Below are 17922 nucleotides of genomic sequence, written 5' to 3'. Positions count from 1 at the left end.
CATTGTGGTTCACATTTCCACACTTGATAATTTACTTCACTATTATCACACCGTTTTTTATGGGTATAATATATAAACGTGTTTTAATTTAGCTTTATCTGATATTTATGTTCTTTTATTGTGGTTCATATTTTTACACTAGACAAATACTTCATTTTAGGGTTATTTTTGTCACTTTATTCAAAAAAAATTCTGATCATACCGTCTCTATTGACATAATACATGAATGTATTTTTTAAGTTGATCTCGTCTGATATATATGTCCTTCAACTTTGAATGTTCATAAATATACACTTATATAAATTATTATAAAGTTAAAATAAATAGACATATATATTTACGTATCAAATTACATGAAATTTGACATATTAGGCATGTATGTATATTTATTTAGACACCTTAGACAAGTATGTATATACACATTAAAAGTAAGAAGGCATAAATAAATATGGACAAGTTAAAAAAAAACACATTAATGTACTCACTCCATTCCTTGTTAATTGCTCTCTTCATTTTTCATAAGGTAAGTTAATTAAGTTTTAAAGTAAAATTATATTAGATTATTTTAATTTGTTTTAAATTAAAATTTAAATATTTAAAATAAAAAATATTATAAATTATATATTTTTTAATTTAATTAAGAAATATATTTTAAAATATTAATCAACGCTTTACTCTAAAAATAAAAATCAAGCAATTAAAAAGTCAGAGCAGTATTGTGTTTCTCCATTTTGTCGTCTCATGTTTTAGTGCTCCACTTTTTTCATATCAAATACCTAAAACACCCTTGATGTTTCTCTCTTCTTACCTCAGGCGATATCTAACGGGCGAATCTTGTTCTTATGGTCCATTGGAAGTAGATTTTTCTCTCTTTCTTTGGATCCTTCTCTTGCACTGTGTATGTGTGTGTTTCTTGAGCTATTTCGGGGAAAGGGTCAGTGAGATTTCTGCATGTAAAGCTGGAATCTTGATTTTGGGTTAGTGTCAAATGTATGAAATGGTTGTGTGTTTTGAGGTATATTGAGTAATGGCTCAGTGAGTTTTTCTGCATATAAAGCTGGAATCTTGATTTTGGGTTAGTGTCAAATGTATGAAAACACCCATTGAACTGAGTGTGTGTATGTGTTTTTTGAGCTGTATTGGGTAATGGGTCAGTGAGTTTTTCTGCATATAAAGCTGGAATCTTGATTTTGGGTTAGTCTCAAATGTATGAAAACACCCATTGAAGTGTGTGTGTGTGTATGTATTTTTTGAGCTGTATTCGTTAATGGGTCAGTGAGTTTTTCTGCATATAAAGCTAGAATCTTGATTTTGGGTTAGTGTCAAATTTATCAAAACACCCATTGAAGTGTGTGTATATGTGTTTTCAGAGCTGTATTGGGTGATGGGTTTGTGAGCTTTTCTGCATATAAAGCTGGAATCTTGATTTTTAATTAGAGTCAAATGTATGAAAACACCCATTGAAGTGTGTGTGTATGTGTTTTTTGAGCTGTATTGGGTAATGGATCAGTGAGTTATCTGCATATAAAGCTGGAATCTTGATTTTTTTGATTTGGGGTTAGTGTCAGTGTATGAAAACAATCATTAGAGTGTGTGTATGTGTGTGTGTTTTGGAGCTATATTGAGTAATGGGTCAGCGAGTTTTCCTGTATTTAAAGTTGGAATCTTGATTTTGTTGAGTGACATTTTGATTTGGGTTAGTGTCAAATGTGTGAAAATATCCATTAGAGTGTCTGTGTGTGTGTTTTGAGCTATTTTGAGTAATGGGCCAGTGAGTTTTTCTTTATGTAAAGCTGGAATCTTGATTTTGTTGAGTGACATTTTGATTTGGGTTAGTGTCAAATGTATGGAAAAAACCATTAAAGTGAAGTTTTCATGAGCTTTTTGGGTTAATCTTTTTGTTTTTTACAGACCCTTTTACTCTCTTGGTCTGGAAAGGGGAGTTTTGTGTTTTTTCTTTGTGTAAAAGAGGTTTCTTGATGATGAAAACTGTGAGATTTTACTGATTGGTCATTTGGGATTGTTTTATTCAGCTGTTGGATTTGGTTGTTTCAAGATTTGGAAGCTCATTTTAAGATCTGAGAGTTGTTGGTGAAGCAATTGGAGCTGCAAGAATGAAGTCGAGTACTCGGCTTGACTCAGTTGTTTTTCAGCTCACTCCTACTAGAACTAGGTATATTTACATAGTTATAGCTGAAAAATGTCTTATTTATTTGGTTGATATTTCATGTAATGATGTTTTAAAATTGTTGTGTGTATATGGATGTTGACTGATCTCTTTGGGTTTATATGATTGATGATGATTATATGCAACTTTTTGAATATATACTCATGTTACCTGGTTAGAGATTTGTATGTCATGTCAGAAAAATGTGAGATTTAGAGATATTTAGTTTTAAAGTAATCTAATTTTGTCTTAAATTATTTGCCAGTAACAACAACATATCCAGTGTAATCATATCAGTGTAATCCCACAAGTTGGGTCTGGGGACAATAGAGTGTACGCAGACCTTACCCCTACCTCGTGGAGGTAGAGAGGTTGTTTCCGAAAGAACTTAAATTATTTGCTAGTATTGGAGAAAAATGGGCCTGAATAAAGCAGAATGGATATAGAGGATTCATGTAGCAAACCCAACTAGTCTGAGATTGAAAGTTTAATTGATTGTTAATTGACTTCTGGTTCTGTTTTTGTCACGTTTAGAATTTATTGTGTAAAATCCAATTCAAACCACCTTAAACGTATTGATTGAGAATTCAGTTGGATATTGGGGAATCTTGTTCTGCAGATTTGTATACTGTCTCCCCTTTGTAAATCAGGAATATGTGGTTTTGATGAAAGTATGATGCTGTCAGTTTTATCATTTCGCCAAAAAGTGGTTAGAAATTTTCTGCATTTTTATCTTATTACAAATTGAATGGAAATGACATTGCTTGCTGTCTGATTGTTGAAAGAGTCCGAAATCTGGATAGATATGAATGCCACACCCAAGGTAGTTAGTACTCTTGTTTGATCGTTCTTGGGTTTCATGCAAACTAAAAAATCAATAACATCTGCAGTTGCAGTTTATATCTCTACTTGTCTCTTCTTTATAGGATCCTGGGTGCCAATAGTGTGATCGAATAATAGAACTTCGAGTATTTTGAGTGGCATAGCCATAGTCAAATTGGTTATTGTGCCTTTGGACTGTAAATATGTTGCTGTGTGTAATGTCTTTCCCGGCAAAAACATTTCTGAAGGATGTAGAGCGGAGCTCCTGGCTTTCTCTGTACTAATCAAATGTTTTTTTTTTCAGGTGTGATCTATTCATTATAGCCAATGACAAGAAAGAGAAAATAGCATCTGGATTGCTTACTCCTTTTCTTGCTCACTTGAAAACTGCTCAGGATCAAATTGCAAAGGGTGGTTACTCAATTTTGCTGGAACCAGATGCGAATGTTGATGATTCATGGTTTACAAAGGGCACAGTGGAAAGGTTTGTGCAATTTTGTGTTGACCTTGTAAGAGTTCCAATTATCTAATCAATTTCATGTAATATTACATGTTCGTAGCTTATTAACTGGGAATGTTTCCTTGATAGTCCATGTCATGTGCAAAGGGATAAACTTTTTCATATACATTTCTCACTAAATTGGTCAGAACCTTCGTTAGGGACAGTCCATATTGTTGCAAACCGATAAAGGTAACTTTTCCCTCTTTTATGTGTAACCAGCAAGCTAAATAAACCAAAGTAACTCTTGTAAGCATTTATCAGACAAATGTTTAATGTGGAGTATCCAGGAGTTCAATCATGATACTTCACACCCTGTAAGATTATGCTGTTTCGGCACGTCCTACGGACACTCAGAACGATTGACCAAGAGAATATACAAACGTGATAATGGTGTAGAAACAAATCAGTCCAGTGTCTTTGCAATATCAATCGTTCCAATGTTTCTTTCTGTTAAAAGGTTTGTCCGCTTTGTGAGCACTCCGGAGATTCTGGAAAGGGTATACACCATCGAATCTGAGATCTTGCAGATTGAAGAAGCAATTTCCCTTCAGGGAAACAATGATAGTGGGCAAGGGCCAGTAAGTATTTACTGATCTTCAGAAATTTCACGTGTCATTGATTGTCAAGACGTCTGTCTAACAATTTTTATTTCTTTAACAGGTTGAATACAAAGAAGCAAAACCAGCAGGAAACTTTACAGGTACTTCCGAGTGAAAAACTTGTATCATTATTAACAGAACAAGACCAATTCTTGTTTTCTCTTTTTCTTTCTCACCATCACACAGGTCAAGTGATACTCTGTTCTAAACTCTATGGTCTTGGTTTCTTAGATAATTTAACGCTTACCACTTTTTAACTTTTTCTTCTTCTGTTGCTCATTGATTGGTTCGTCCATTTGCAAGGAAATACTGCTTTTGATATCGATATATAGACACTGCAAGTTCCTTACTTATTTTTGTTAATAATGTTTTCTTCTTCCCTCTTCTATAAGCTACGTAGCAGGGGGCTTTATCCTCCAATGTCATGTGAAATTGTTAGTTTATGACACAAGGTACTGAAAAACACTGAACTATGGCAGGTACTAAATCTACAGCAGATGTCAATGAGGAGAAAGCTATTGTCCTTTACAAGGTGACTGGCATGTTGTATTCTTTCAAATGTTGCACACATTATGTATTTTTCCTTATCTGGTTTATTTTTTGGGCAGCCGGGGGAACATCAACCTCAAACAGATTCGCAGGGAGAAAATTCAAGGTATGTGTGTGGCAAATCATTTCTGCAGAGTTTGCTGTTTGTTGAAATTTCGCATGGGACTGTTGTCTCACTTCGTCATTGTGTGGATTAGGATTTATTGATGAGGATTTATCAAGTAGAAGAATTTTTCGCATCTCAGTTCCTTTTTCTGTGGCAAATTTAGCTTAGTTCTATGGGTTCTACCGTACTCATATTTTTGATGCGGAGCATAGTTACATGTGTGAAAAACAAAAAGCTAAACAAATACTATACTATACTCTAAACCCATAATTTTAAAAGTATAATGAATTCATTAAGAATTTTAGAGGTTGAACCCATCATGTTAAAATCCTGGGTTCACTTGTATGCTTTGTTGTAGTCATATTGTTAGGAAGTAAATCAGTGAAATCCCTACAGTCAAATTGCGAAGAACTAGGAGTACTGACATAGCATGGTTGGTTATTTCTCTTCGTTGTACATTCATGATTCTATACTTTATTCAACATAGCTAGTCAAGATTCAGTATTATTTCTTGATCAATTGTACTTATGTCCTTGTTCATGATTCTCCATTCTCAATAGAATCCTTGTATGTAGCCTCTTAATCTGTAGGTATGTCGGGTTGTTTCAATATTGCGTATTATGTTGGCGAGTTCAACCTCATTGGTAACTAACCTGGGTAGTAAAAATAAAGGCGGGATTTTGCTCGTCTTTTATTTCCACTTTTTAGTATTGACATAAGTTGTATGTCCACATGCTTTTGAAGTTTCCTTCAGTTTGTTATTGGTTTCATAGGCCTTAAAGAGTCTCCATAAACTTATATGGTGCTTCTCTGAGCTTGTTACATATCTGAAAAGCTAGATTATTCAAGTTTAGTTACAGCTCAAATGTATTTTGATTGATTTTTATTATCCAGAGTACAGCTTCTGAAGGTCCTGGAGACTCGCAAGTCTGTGCTTCAAAAAGAACAAGGAATGGCATTTGCTCGTGCTGTAGCTGCTGGTTTTGATATTGATCGTATGAAACCGATGATATCATTTTCCAAATCTTTTGGTGCGTTGCGCTTAAGGTAAGCAACCACCACCAACTTCTACTTCCTTTCCAAACTACTCCCTCCGTTTTAATTTACTTGGCCCTTGTTGACCTGCTCAGCCATAAAGAAACCAATAATTAGATGTGTATTTTACTAAACTAACCTTATTAATGATGCTTTAGAACTCTAAATTTTACTACTGCTGCTGCTACTACTACTAGTAGTTCGTGTAATTATTTAATATTGGCAATAGAAAGCGAAAAATATGGAGAAAATTCTCTTGATTTCATGGACAAGTAAATTGAAACAACTAATTTTCATAAGGGGCCCAAGTAAAATGAAATGGAGGGAATCTTAAAAGAATCACAAATAAAAGGTTAATTTAATAAACATCGTAAAACGATTCTATGATTCATTATATGTTTTCATTTGGCAGAGATGCATGTGTAAGATTTATGGAACTGTGGAAGAAAAAGCATGAAAATGGACAATGGGTTGAAATTGAAGCTGCAGAAGCAATGGCAAATCAATTAGACATTGCTGCAATGAATGCATCTGGAATTCTGCTCTCCAATATTACGAATAAGCAGTTTGATTCCAACAGCGAGATGACAAGCGTAGATGGTAATTCAGGTAACAAAGCAAATCCCGTTGAAGGGGGTACCCTTATCATAACTGCCCATCATATAGGCATCTGGACGAGGCCATATTTTATTGTCTCTGGAAGGTTTTACTAACCTAGCATAACTTGATATTTCATTCAACTTTAAGCTGTATGGAAAATTACTGGCAAGGGATGATCCAGATAAACTTGTGCGAGAGTTTGTTCTCTGAGGAACTCTAGATATGTTTCTGAAGATTCATAAGAGGGTTTTCCCAAAAAAATATTGGTGGACTTATGACAAATAATTACATACATTCTTTTAGTCATTGATGTTCTAGTTTTCATTTCTCTCTTTTGACATACAAAATTTTCATTAGGTTGGGGATCCTTTCAGTTTTGACCTTGGATATAATCTTATAGTTTATGAGGATCGAGTAGGATGATTTAGGCAGGTTATATTTTTGTACAACGTGTGCCTTCGTGAGAGAGTTCGTAGGTTTTGATATATTATTTTGCAATATAGGGGAAAGGCCTCAATTGGATCAACAAAGTCCAAATGGTCAACAACAATATCAATTTCTGCATCCAATGTATCCACCCTGGGCAATGCATTCTCCTTCCTCTACCGTACCTGCTTTTCAAGGGTATCCCATGCAAGGAGTACCTTACTATCCAGCTTATCCAGGAAATGGACATCTCTATCAACCTCCTTATCCAGGAATGGAAGACTCTCGAACGGGTGTCTCTCCACCAAGTAGAAAGAAAAGACAGTCTTCGGATAGGAGAGAGAGCAACAGTGATTCAGAGGAGGATGAAGTAATTGACGGTGAAGGGTCTCATAGTCAAAGAAAGAAGGGTGGTCGGTCTAGGAAAAATCTATCAGGAAAGGTTGTTATACGTAACATTAATTATATCACTTCTAAAGCAAAGAACTCTAGTGATAGCGAATCAGAAGCAGCTTCTGGTTCGGAAAATGATGCTGATAGTGAAGATCTAGAAGGCAACGGCCACAATCTGGTGAAAAAGGAAACTTCACGGTCATCAAAAACAAGACGAAGCCGCACAAAGCTTCAGGATGATGGCGCTGTTTGTGAGAAGGAAGCTGATGGTGGGCACTGGCTGGCATTTCAAAATTGTTTATTGAAAGGTAATGAAGAACAAAATCATGCTGACAAAGATGGCATGTTCGCAATGGAGAAAGATGCTAGGAGGAGACCAAAAAATATTGTTACCAATGATCCTTTGGCTGTTGGTGCCCAAGATGATATTGAAATGAAGGATAGGTTGAGTGATTTGCATATTGGTGCAAAGATGTCTCGCACGTCCAGGGGTTCTAATGGTGAAGTTTTATTTTCTAGCAGAGGATATGACAATGGCCAAGGACTTGGTGACCAAATGGACATGCACTTTACTGAAACAAATGGGAGAAAACTCATGCCTAGAGCTGCAAATGATGAATTTATGTTAAATGGTCGAGGAAATCAATCAGGGCTGAGAAATTCATTAGATCCTCTTGCTGTAAATGCATATGAGCATGCTAATAAACTAGACAAAGCTTCCTCACATGATATGACTGATGAGTCTTTTGTAGTACCTTTTAGATCAATGTCATTGGATGGCATCGGATCAGATGGTAGAACTACCATTGACATGGACTCTGAGCTTCCATCGGCACATCAAAAATCAGAAAACGGCACTGCTGGAATTATGAGCTATGAACCTAATGTCTTGAGTTTGATGCCTGAGCGTGGAACAGAAAAAAGGTCGGGTGTCTATGACCCTGCATTGGACTATGAAATGCAGGTTTGCAATGAAGGTTCTGCTTCAAAGGATAAAAGAAAGAATGGAGTCACCAGTGATGTTAAGGAAGGTTCTAAAAAATCAGAGAAAGATCGCAGGTCAAAAGCTACTGTTGATACTTCGGACAAGAAAAGGAGTGGAGGACCAATAAGAAAAGGAAAAATGTCAAAGTCAAGTCCTTTGGATGATGCACGAGCACGCGCTGAGAGGATAAGATCCTTCAAAGCTGATATCCAGAAGATGAAAAAAGAAAAGGTACACTGACAACTTCTCACTTTTTCCCCTTTTTCTGCAGTATACAATATTAATGATTAATATAACTTGAAATTTCTGGAAAATTTAACCTGTTTAAGTTGGTTGTTTATTATATATTCTCCTTAGAGTTCAGTCGGTGGAACTTTAAAATTTTGCAGGAAGAGGCTGACCAAAAGCGGATTGAAGCATTAAAAATGGAAAGGCAAAAGAGAATCACATCTAGAGGTGGCTCCAGCTCTGTTCACTCTCCAGCACCAACAGCCCAAACAAGAAAGTTGCCAGCAAAAAACCCTCCTGGCACCTTCAGGGGATCTAAGTTCAGTGACTCAGAGCCTGGATCCTCATCACCATTGCAAAGAACCAAAATAAGAGCGTCGTTGGGGTCAAGTAATGTGCAAAAGGGCTCTAAAGCCAGCAAATCAAACGATGGCAGCAAATTGGAAGGTAACAAATTGAGTAGATCTGCGTCGTCCTTGTCTGAACCAAAAAAGGAAAATGGTGTTACACCTGATTCAAAGGCATCCATGGAACGACTAAGAAGACTATCCGAGCCCAAAGCAATTAGCAGCAAGCCTGGTACTTTACGGAAAGCACAAAGTGCTGAAATCATGTCAAAGCCTAAGGCTCGGAGTGCTGCGGCAGTGTCTAAGACAAAGCGCTCTGATGTGCCAGAGAGCAAGAAAATATCTGCCATCATAGACCTTGACAAAAAGAAGGCTGCAACTCTTCCTGAGCTGAAAATCAGAGCCACCAAAGAATCGTCAAAATTTCCACCAGACCAACCAACTGCAGAGCATATAGCAAATGAGAAGATCAACATGCCTTCTGTAGCATCCAAAGGCATTGAATCATACAAGAATGATCTGGATGAGAACATTATCGAGAAAACTGTTGTTATGCTTGAGAAGGAGAAGCCCTATTTGTCTGTTCACAATACATCATCAAAGAACTTGGTTGTGGAAGAGCGCAACAACATTGACACTGTAAAGAAAACTGACTATGCCTCTACACGTGACCCACCCTCACCCTTTGAAGGATTTATCAGAGCTCCTGTTTCTAACCGACTGCAAGAACTGTCAAATGCCCATGAGGTAGGAATAGTTTGGTAAAATTAAAAGCTGGTTCTCTTTGATGTTTCAATTTACTCAACACAATTACTAAAATTTCTTACAGTTCATTGACTACTAAGTTGTACATAGGTGGTTAGATCATGAAGATCAAATGTCTCTGATTTTCTTCAATTAGAATGTTCCCAATTTTAGCAGAACCTTTTTAGTGAGAAGCAGCATATACAACTTAATTAATCTTTTTACTGCTTAAATTTTAAACAAAATAGATGTTCTATTTTTATCTGGAATATGAATTTGCTCTTATCTCATTTTGATCCTTTTTTTCTTTGGTGGCATGTGGGTAGGAGGGGGTATTTGGGGTGAGGTGAGTGGGTAAGGTGCTCTTTAATGTTCTTGGGTGTCTGATCTGTTTAATGTTAGTTATGTTGAGGGAGCTATCTTTCAAGTTAATTTGATGTTTGAAGTTAATCTTTAGCTTCGTAAGCTTTTTATTGAAGACAACAATGTTCAGTTCCAAACAAGTTGGCGTTGGCTATATGAATCCACACTTCTTCACTTAATCTCAAATCTCATCATCATGACACAAAAGCTTTCTTTATTGAATTAACGTAAATTGCATATGCAACTGCAAGAAGTTGAATATTCCTCTTTAATATTTACAGACGGGTACAAGTTATGCGGATGACACACCTAAGTTTGCAAATATTGGTAGTACTGCTCATCGTGCTCCGTATGCTCGTGTCTCCTCTATAGAGGACCCTTGTACCAGAAACTTGGATTTTGTTAAAGCACCCCTGTCGAGCTCAGACACAGGATCAACAGTTAAAGAAATTGCCAAAGCTCACGCACCTGATATTCACACTGTTAGAGTAGATGATAACCCAGAAGCTGCCGAAAGGACTCAAGCGAAGGAATCACCAAAAGGTCTTAAACGCCTCCTGAGATTTGGTAAGAAGAACCACAACTCTGCAGGAGCAGAATCAAATGGTGCAAGCATGAATAGCATCAGGCAGGATGATAACACCACAAAGGCTTCCGTGCCTAGTGAAGGTAACGATCTTTCAGATCTCTTAACTTGATAATTGTAGCTGAAAACACTGATAAGACATTTCGTTTTGAAATTATGGGGGACAAGGTCTGGAATAATTTCTCATAAAGATCTTACTTATCCAAATAATAATAATAATAATTTTCTTATAACTCCAATATAATGTTTAGGACCAGCAACCATTTGATTTGGTAGCGGAGCAGGGATGGAGTCTTTGCTTATTTTTGGTCTTAGATAATTAGAAGTTAGCACTGCCTGTTACCTCTGCTTCCCAAACCAAATAGGGAGTGAAATATGATATAAAAAAGAAGAAAACACGTTAAACAGACAATTGTTTGTGATTGGAAAGTGGGAGTAGTGGTATAAGGGTAGGGGATGAGTACTGTTCCGTTGCGAGGTGAGAAGAATAGGGGAAGCAGTTCTTGGCTGGTGTGTTTTTCCAGCAGCATGCACAGTTTGTGATTGGAAAGAGGGAGTAGTGGTATAAGGGTAGGCGATGAGTGGGGGAAGCGGTTGAGAAGACTGGGGGAAGCAGTTCTTGGCTGGTTGTCTTTTCAGCAGCATTCAAAGTTTTGGGAAGATCTACTTTTTGATCCTGAATGTTTGACTCTTAAGTCCATCTGCACAATCAAAATTCATATGGAATCCACAATTATTTGTTCTCCCTTGTTCCTCTTCGATATCTATAAGCTGACTTTTTATACCTTGTCTCTTCCAGTTTTCACTTTGAAGAATTTGATCTCTCAAGATGAAACTCCTACTGCTGGCAATGTTTCTCAGAAGAGTAAGATTTAATATTATTTGCAGGATTTACATCTTTATTATTTTTATTTGTATGAATGAGAAGCTGAGGTGTCTACGTTCTGATACAGCTCGCCTCTCTTTGTTATCTCCCTTCCGAAGCAAGACTAGCGAAAAAAGGTGACGACAGTATTCAGTATCAAAGATTATTCAAGTGCTCGTATGGTTTGTCAGCTGGAGGTGTGACACAACATTCATCATTTATGATTTTCCCTCACAGCTCTTTATGACTTCCAAAAACAGTTCCATTCGTAATTTAGTTGCTGTAAAAATGTGTGGCGTTGAGATGAGAAATGTATATACCTTCGACTGCATGTCAGCTTTCAATGTACTCTACAGTTTGGATTTGATAGTAGGTGTTTTGCAGTGAAGATGCTCCCGAAATTTTTACAGTTCCTATTGTGGTTTTACTGCTTCAAATGTCATCATCGATTTGCAATTTTCCTTCACCTATGCATCTTTAAGTGACTGGATCATCCAAAAATATGCGTTAAACAGTTCCCACTGACTGAGCTCTTGACAAATTTACAGTCTTTTCCTCTTGGGAGGGACTTCCATGATTGTTTGCTAAAGCAAAATTTCCCTTAAACCAAGGCAAATATACAAAAGCTGCCTCATTTCAGTTTCTTTGTAACATACGGGGCCACTGGACATGTTTTCGGTGTGTGACCTTATAGGCATCATTAACGGCCTGGCTCAAGGCCAAAAGCATTGGGAATGAATAGAAGGGGGGGAAAAAGTACTATTAACAACTAAGCATATCTATATGAATCCTCACTGCTTTTGTCATTTGTCATTTTATTCAAGTCCTTTTTCATAAGAGAAAATGGAATGTCACTGAACAGGAATTTAATAGGCAAGATGTATCAAACGGACAGCTCGGTGCACTAAAGCTCCAGCTATATGTGGGGTTCCATGAAGAGCTGGACCGCAAGGGTCTATTATATGCAATCTTACCCTACATTTCTGCAAGAGAGGCTGTTTCCACGGCTTAAACCTGTGACTGCCTAGTCATATGATAACAACTTCACCAGTTACGCCAAGGCTCCCCTTTGATCTCTAGACACGTCAATATAGTAAAATCTGGTAAACAGAATAATTGGAGAAGATAAAATGAAACAAGTACGTTGAGGTAGAAAAAAGAGAGAAGTAATCCAGAAATTCTTTTTCTTGACATTTGCTAAAGAAATTTGCGACTAGTTCTGAGATCCTAGCTTGAGCTTACAGAAGTATTGCTTGAAAAAGCAAAATCTTAAATTGCTAAAAATATGTTCCTCCTAGTTTGTATTTGGATAACTTCCCAGTTCTGTAAATGGGAATGACTCAATGAAGAGTATATAAGTTTATAGTATAGTTTCATTCAGAAATTCTACACAAACTCTCTCATTTCTGCATCACTCAAACCTAATTATAAGGCAAGAAACATTGCTTTTGCTCATTCTAGTTATTGCCTCTTTGGCTAAGCATTCAGCAGCTTCTTGTGGATCTTCCAAATGCCTGATCAGGTTCACTGCCTCTTGCTGCTTCATTACCTGTCGAAAAATTTCAAAATTAGAAATCAACAGTTGCCACAAAGGTTTGTTTCTTTTGTTTTTGAGTGAAAGGGTCACAAACACAGCTAAAGTATTTCGGTTTTTCGATTTTCATACCTGAACTATCACCAACTATTTTTCAAAACACTTCAGTAGAAAAAGGAAACAACTGATAGTTGAGGTGTGTTTTGATAAATAGCTGGTGATAGTTCAAGTAAGAAAATTGCACACCTGATAGTCATAGAAGTCGAAAAACTGCGATACTTTAGGTATGTTTTTGACCATTTAATTCTTCTTTTTTTGGGGGGTTTTAGTGTTGGATTTTGAACTTACCTCCCATATGCCAGAACTAGCTAGGATAACAAAGTCAGTATCGCGATCAATTCTTTCAGAACCAACAACAAGTTCCGAGCTTTTAGAAGGCTTATCAACTCCAGCTCCTATTCTTCGTTTCACAACTGATACTAGCAAAAAACAATAAACTCAGCTATAGTCTTTCTACATCAAAAGGAAATTTCACGAGTAGAAGGTAAAAAGGATGATATATTATGTCATACCTGGGAAGAGCTTATGTGACCAATGTGGCTTTGTTGGTTGCTGTTGCTTTCTGTTAATTTCAAAAGCTTCACCGTCTCTGCATACTACAGCTTTGTATTCACCCATGTTTGCGAGTACTAGCCTCTCTCCGTTGATGACTATTGCAGACGCTGAACCCATATTCCAGGTGCTTTCTTGTTTCTCTGTTTCCCTCACCTTAGCTTTTGCATTCATATGTGCCTTTTTCATTGTTTCTTTGCTTTTCTTCCTCATCCGTGACTGAAGAAGTAAAAAACAGGCACAAAAAATGAATAACATTAACATATTATATGCCTCTTTGTTAACAATAATTATAGTATGATCAGTATCACATTTAATAGGTGTTTTGCCCCTTGGTTTTCTAGATACAGTAAAAGGAACAAAAATTAGGAAACAGCCTCTCAGCCTCGCAAAGGTAGAAGGTATACCTTCCCCAGACTAAAAGGAACATGAATGATTAACCCAACAATCAAAATGACCTCTCATAGGTGATCATATTGAATATCATTGAGGCTTTTAAAGAATTTCCAATGCGATTAACACACACACAACACACATAAGATAGGAGCTTACGCTTCCATTCTTGTTATTGTCCTTTAAATTAAGTAGATAGATAAAGTATAGTACGCGAGTGAGTGAGTCTGGCCAAAATATGATATTCACAGTCTATGATGAGCGAGTCTGGCCGATAGAATGTTCACGATAAGGAATAGGCGAGTGAGTAAATCCGGCCAAATACAATATAAACTAAGGAGTAGGCTAGTGAGTGAATCCGGTCACATACGATTTACAATTGAGACCTGCACTAAGCTATGCAAAAAATGCTTCTTTTTTCCGGCTTCAAGTCTTGGGAAAAGAGAATCAATTTTGTGTGTATATACATATATTGTAACTATCTACTAAGATAGGTAGCATATACTTTAAAATTTGTAACATTTGAACAGATACAAACAACAACTTTGTAAGCACCAGTGCATGACCAACAACGCAAGAAAAAGTTGAAAAGTAGGACTCCTAAGAACATGTTCTTTTCATGCTTTGTTACCTAAATGACAAAATTAGTAACGATCACACCAAAGTTGATTGTAATCTAACATAACACAAGAAAATAGTGAAAAATAGACTCTTAAGATCATATTATTTTCATGTTTTTTTCTTTGTTATTTACCTCGCTAAGATTGTTATTGAACAAATGAGTTTGCAAGTACTTGGTAACTCCGCCACCAATTCTTGTGTCAAAAACACCATAGAACCACCATTCTTGTTCTTCTACTTGTTCTCTTTGCACCACCACATTATCACTCTCTACCTTGTTACTTTGAGGCGTTTGTGGCCGCGCACCACCACCTCTTTCCTCCGCCACGTAGTATCCATGAGTTATTGGCATCATCCATGAAAGAGCACTCTTCTTGGTCCCATTTCCTGATCCTCGCTTCTTGGTTCCTTCTTCTTTGGCAAAAAAAACTTTCAGCTGAAATTTCTATCAAAGATCAACAAAAAACAGACTTAGAACTAGGAAAAACTTGCATGGTTCCATGATACACGCCACAAATGCACGAGTGACATAGCCAGAATTTTTACAAAGGGGATTCAGAACATAAAAACGTACGTATACGAAAAAATCAAGAGATTCAACATCTACTATATATACATTAAAAAAAATCTTTAACCTTGAATATATAAATAGTTTTATGACCAAGCAGATTCGGATAAACCCTCTTACGATACCCTAGCTCTGCCCATGAATGCACCTATACATGTGATTTTTGATCGAAACATGCTTTTAGGATTATATGAGGAATTTTAACAATTAAATTAGGGTAATTGAGTGCATTTTGGGTAGAACAATTAAAGAAAAATCATAATTTTTATTTGCAAGTGAATTTATATTGGTATCATCGTCATTTCTTGTAGTTTTTGCGTCAAAAACTTATTTATAAATGATAATTAAAGTATAAAAGATTAAACAAAATGCATATAGATTAATAGAAAGAACCATATACCTTGGCTACCTTGAGTTGAAAATCCTTAAAGCCCATTTTTTCACCTTTCAATTTGTTTTGATATGAGGCACTACACTTTGGTTTTGATGATGTTTATAAGATTTTATATAAAGATTTTGAGGATAAAAAATGTTTAGAAAGAGATAGATATTTAGAGAGATTTTTTTTTTTTTTTTTTTTTGGCAATAGAAATTTATTCTGTTTTCTCTTGTTCAAATAAGATGGTGTACATCAAGAAAGTCATAAGAGTTATCAAATGGTATTTACTAAATATCAAATGATACTAATAGAAGAATGAAATTAGATGATTTCTTAAAGGAAGAAAAAAAATCATTACCACATTTAATAGTAAAAAATTTGGGGTAAACAAGTGTTATTTTATCTTTAATAGTAAAAGATTTATATGCTGACTATATTTATACAAAGCATGAGATGTTAACCTGAAAAAAAGGGTGAAGAACTTATTGGAGCCAGTCACATTATTCTCAAGAATTGTGATTTTTTTTTTAAAGAAAATTTAATTAGCAAAGATCAAAATTAAATTCTTGCACATTATCTTAAATACTATATCATCTAAATAAGTTATGGAGATGGAAACAATAATTTTATTCAAAAGTAAAAAAGAAAAATGTAATTAATGTTGAGATGGTCATTTTTTTAAAAAAATAAAATTTAAGCAGTGTAGCATTTGTTTTTTTATACCTCCAGAAAATTACACTATGACTTTGAAAATAAGTAACTTTGAACTTTTTTAGTCATTTTATGAACTCAATTGCTACTATTTTTTAGATGAAATTTTATATAGAGATAAGAACTCGAATCAATAATTTTTCTCGAGTAGTATGAAGAGAAAATTTCTTATATATTTTTAGGGGTGTAGTAATTTTTTTTCAACATTTTTTTTTTCTTTTGGGAGGGTGGGAGGGGGGGGGGGGGGGGGGGGGTTGCCAGACGAAAGATTTTAAAATGGACTCTTCATTTTTTTTTAAGATAAAGAAGATGATTCAAATTTCGTGATCCTCTGCCGGAATTAATTCCAATCCTAAGAGTGACTTAGGGTACATCAAGAAGGTAAAAACTTACCGGCAATAAATATTTACACCCACTCAATAAACAAATAACACATATCATTTTATTTAATTATAATTATCAATAATTAACCGTAGTTGATTACTATGTATGTGCACATATATTAAATATATTAAAATAACTTAACAATCTCTTCACGTAATTGATAGCTAATTTTGCCCAAAAATTTCTTTTACAATCTGAAACTATATTTTGTTATATATTAGCTAGCTTTCAAAATATTTATATAATACTTTAATTTAACAAACAAAACATTTACATTTATATACCCTTAATATGACAAATATAAAGATTAACAAATGAAAACTTCATAAAATTATGCTTACCTACCAACTTGACTCTCTTAATATACTTTACTTTGAGCTCTTGGCAATAATATTTTACATTGATTTTATCATTAACAAAATAAACTCAACGTAAATAGATTACATGTTCGTTTCTTTATGTCTTTGTTCTGAATCTAAACTTTTAATTATGTGTGTTATTTGGAATTTACGAAAAAAATAAAGAATAAACGAGGTTGAATTTGAGAATTAAGTCATGGTAAGAAGAAGACATGAAGAAAATTAAATTGAAAGAAGAAATTTTTACCAACCCCAAGTCGTTTTCTCTGTTAGTTAGCAACTACTTATAATTTTACTTTCTTTTAGGTTAACTAATATTTATTGCCTTTAATTTTTTTTGTTATTTAAATAAGACTTATATGATTAACTTAACTCAGTTGTGTGTAAACACCTGATATGGATAATTTTTTTTTCCCACTAGAGGATACTATCAAAGAGCATCATCGCTTTCTCCTTCTTAGACTTTTTCAACTACATCAAATGAAATACTGCAGAAAAATAAGAAATAATTGAATTTCACTTAGTTTCTATTATATTTACTAAGCCACAAAGTCGAAAGTATCACTCTACTTGTTAAATTTAAAATTTTATTCATAGGTAATCACCCACTTTCGATGCCATTCTTGTATGCCTTGAGCATCACCTAGGTGCTGTACTATAGCCTGCCTTCTAAAAATGGTACAGGACGATGATTGACATATTAGTGGCCCTAATCTTCTAATTTTTCACACTTTACGCGTAAATTAACATTTAAATATATCAAAAAGTTAAGTTAGAGCATAGGGTTTAGAGATAAGTAGAATTAAGTAGAAGTAAGACCGAATACATTATAAGTTTAGTCAATAGTATGAATTATGAAAGGAAAGAAGTGAATAGATGAGATTGCACTGCCAAAATATAAATAATTTAGATATCTAGATTCCTTGTTTCAAGAGAATAAAATGATAGATGAAAATTTAATTCATAGGATAATATCGAAATGAAGAAGAGTGCTAATTAGATGTAATGTGATATAATGATACTTATCAAAGTGAGAAGTTTTAT

The 17922-nt window shown here is 35.1% G+C and overlaps 2 protein-coding genes across 10 annotated transcripts; one reads left to right on the top strand and one right to left on the bottom strand.

Annotated features, from left to right (window-relative positions):
- Positions 1–717: 717 nt before the first annotated feature.
- LOC107864581 (COP1-interacting protein 7) lies at positions 718–11731 on the top strand. 8 transcript variants are annotated; one of them, XM_047409072.1, is made up of 14 exons: positions 718–856; positions 2034–2173; positions 3294–3473; positions 3949–4069; positions 4152–4191; positions 4570–4622; positions 4699–4745; positions 5640–5792; positions 6193–6389; positions 6884–8415; positions 8574–9506; positions 10148–10535; positions 11252–11317; positions 11406–11731. In XM_047409072.1, exons 2-14 carry the CDS (start codon positions 2115–2117, stop codon positions 11456–11458), a joined length of 3822 nt encoding a protein of 1273 aa, XP_047265028.1. In that variant the 5' UTR covers positions 718–856; positions 2034–2114; the 3' UTR covers positions 11459–11731. The 8 variants fall into 8 exon arrangements, with proteins under 8 accessions (XP_047265028.1, XP_016566484.2, XP_016566482.2 ...); XM_016710998.2 differs by having other exon boundaries at positions 757–990; XM_016710996.2 differs by having other exon boundaries at positions 757–1015.
- Positions 11732–12555: 824 nt separating this feature from the next.
- On the bottom strand, positions 12556–15792 carry LOC107866601 (putative protein phosphatase 2C-like protein 44). Of its 2 annotated transcripts, none has more exons than XM_047409074.1 (5): positions 15446–15792; positions 14611–14922; positions 13424–13682; positions 13200–13324; positions 12556–12866 (listed from the first exon to the last, which is right to left on the bottom strand). In XM_047409074.1, the coding sequence occupies exons 1-5, from the start codon at positions 15479–15481 to the stop codon at positions 12729–12731; spliced, it is 870 nt and encodes a 289-aa protein (XP_047265030.1). In that variant the 5' UTR covers positions 15482–15792; the 3' UTR covers positions 12556–12728. The 2 variants fall into 2 exon arrangements, with proteins under 2 accessions (XP_047265030.1, XP_047265029.1); XM_047409073.1 differs by having other exon boundaries at positions 13200–13330; positions 15446–15784.
- Between the last annotated feature and the right edge of the window lie 2130 nt (positions 15793–17922).

Source organism: Capsicum annuum, chromosome 3, assembly GCF_002878395.1.
Source record: "Capsicum annuum cultivar UCD-10X-F1 chromosome 3, UCD10Xv1.1, whole genome shotgun sequence".
Lineage (NCBI taxonomy): Eukaryota > Viridiplantae > Streptophyta > Magnoliopsida > Solanales > Solanaceae > Capsicum > Capsicum annuum.
Note: the sequence above shows the minus strand (reverse complement) of the source record. Positions and strands in the feature narration are given on the sequence as shown.

Coding starts and splice junctions, on each gene's coding strand:
- LOC107864581 (XM_047409072.1), top strand. CDS start 2,115: ATGAAGTCGAGTACTCGGCTTGACTCAGTTGTTTTTCAGCTCACTCCT. Junction 4,746..5,639: donor TCGCAGGGAGAAAATTCAAG/GTATGTGTGTGG, acceptor TTTATTATCCAG/AGTACAGCTTCTGAAGGTCC. Junction 6,390..6,883: donor AAGCGTAGATGGTAATTCAG/GTAACAAAGCAA, acceptor TTTGCAATATAG/GGGAAAGGCCTCAATTGGAT.
- LOC107866601 (XM_047409073.1), bottom strand. CDS start 15,481: ATGGGCTTTAAGGATTTTCAACTCAAGGTAGCCAAG. Junction 14,923..15,445: donor TTCAACTCAAGGTAGCCAAG/GTATATGGTTCT, acceptor GATCTTTGATAG/AAATTTCAGCTGAAAGTTTT. Junction 13,331..13,423: donor GTCACATAAGCTCTTCCCAG/GTATGACATAAT, acceptor GTTTTTTGCTAG/TATCAGTTGTGAAACGAAGA.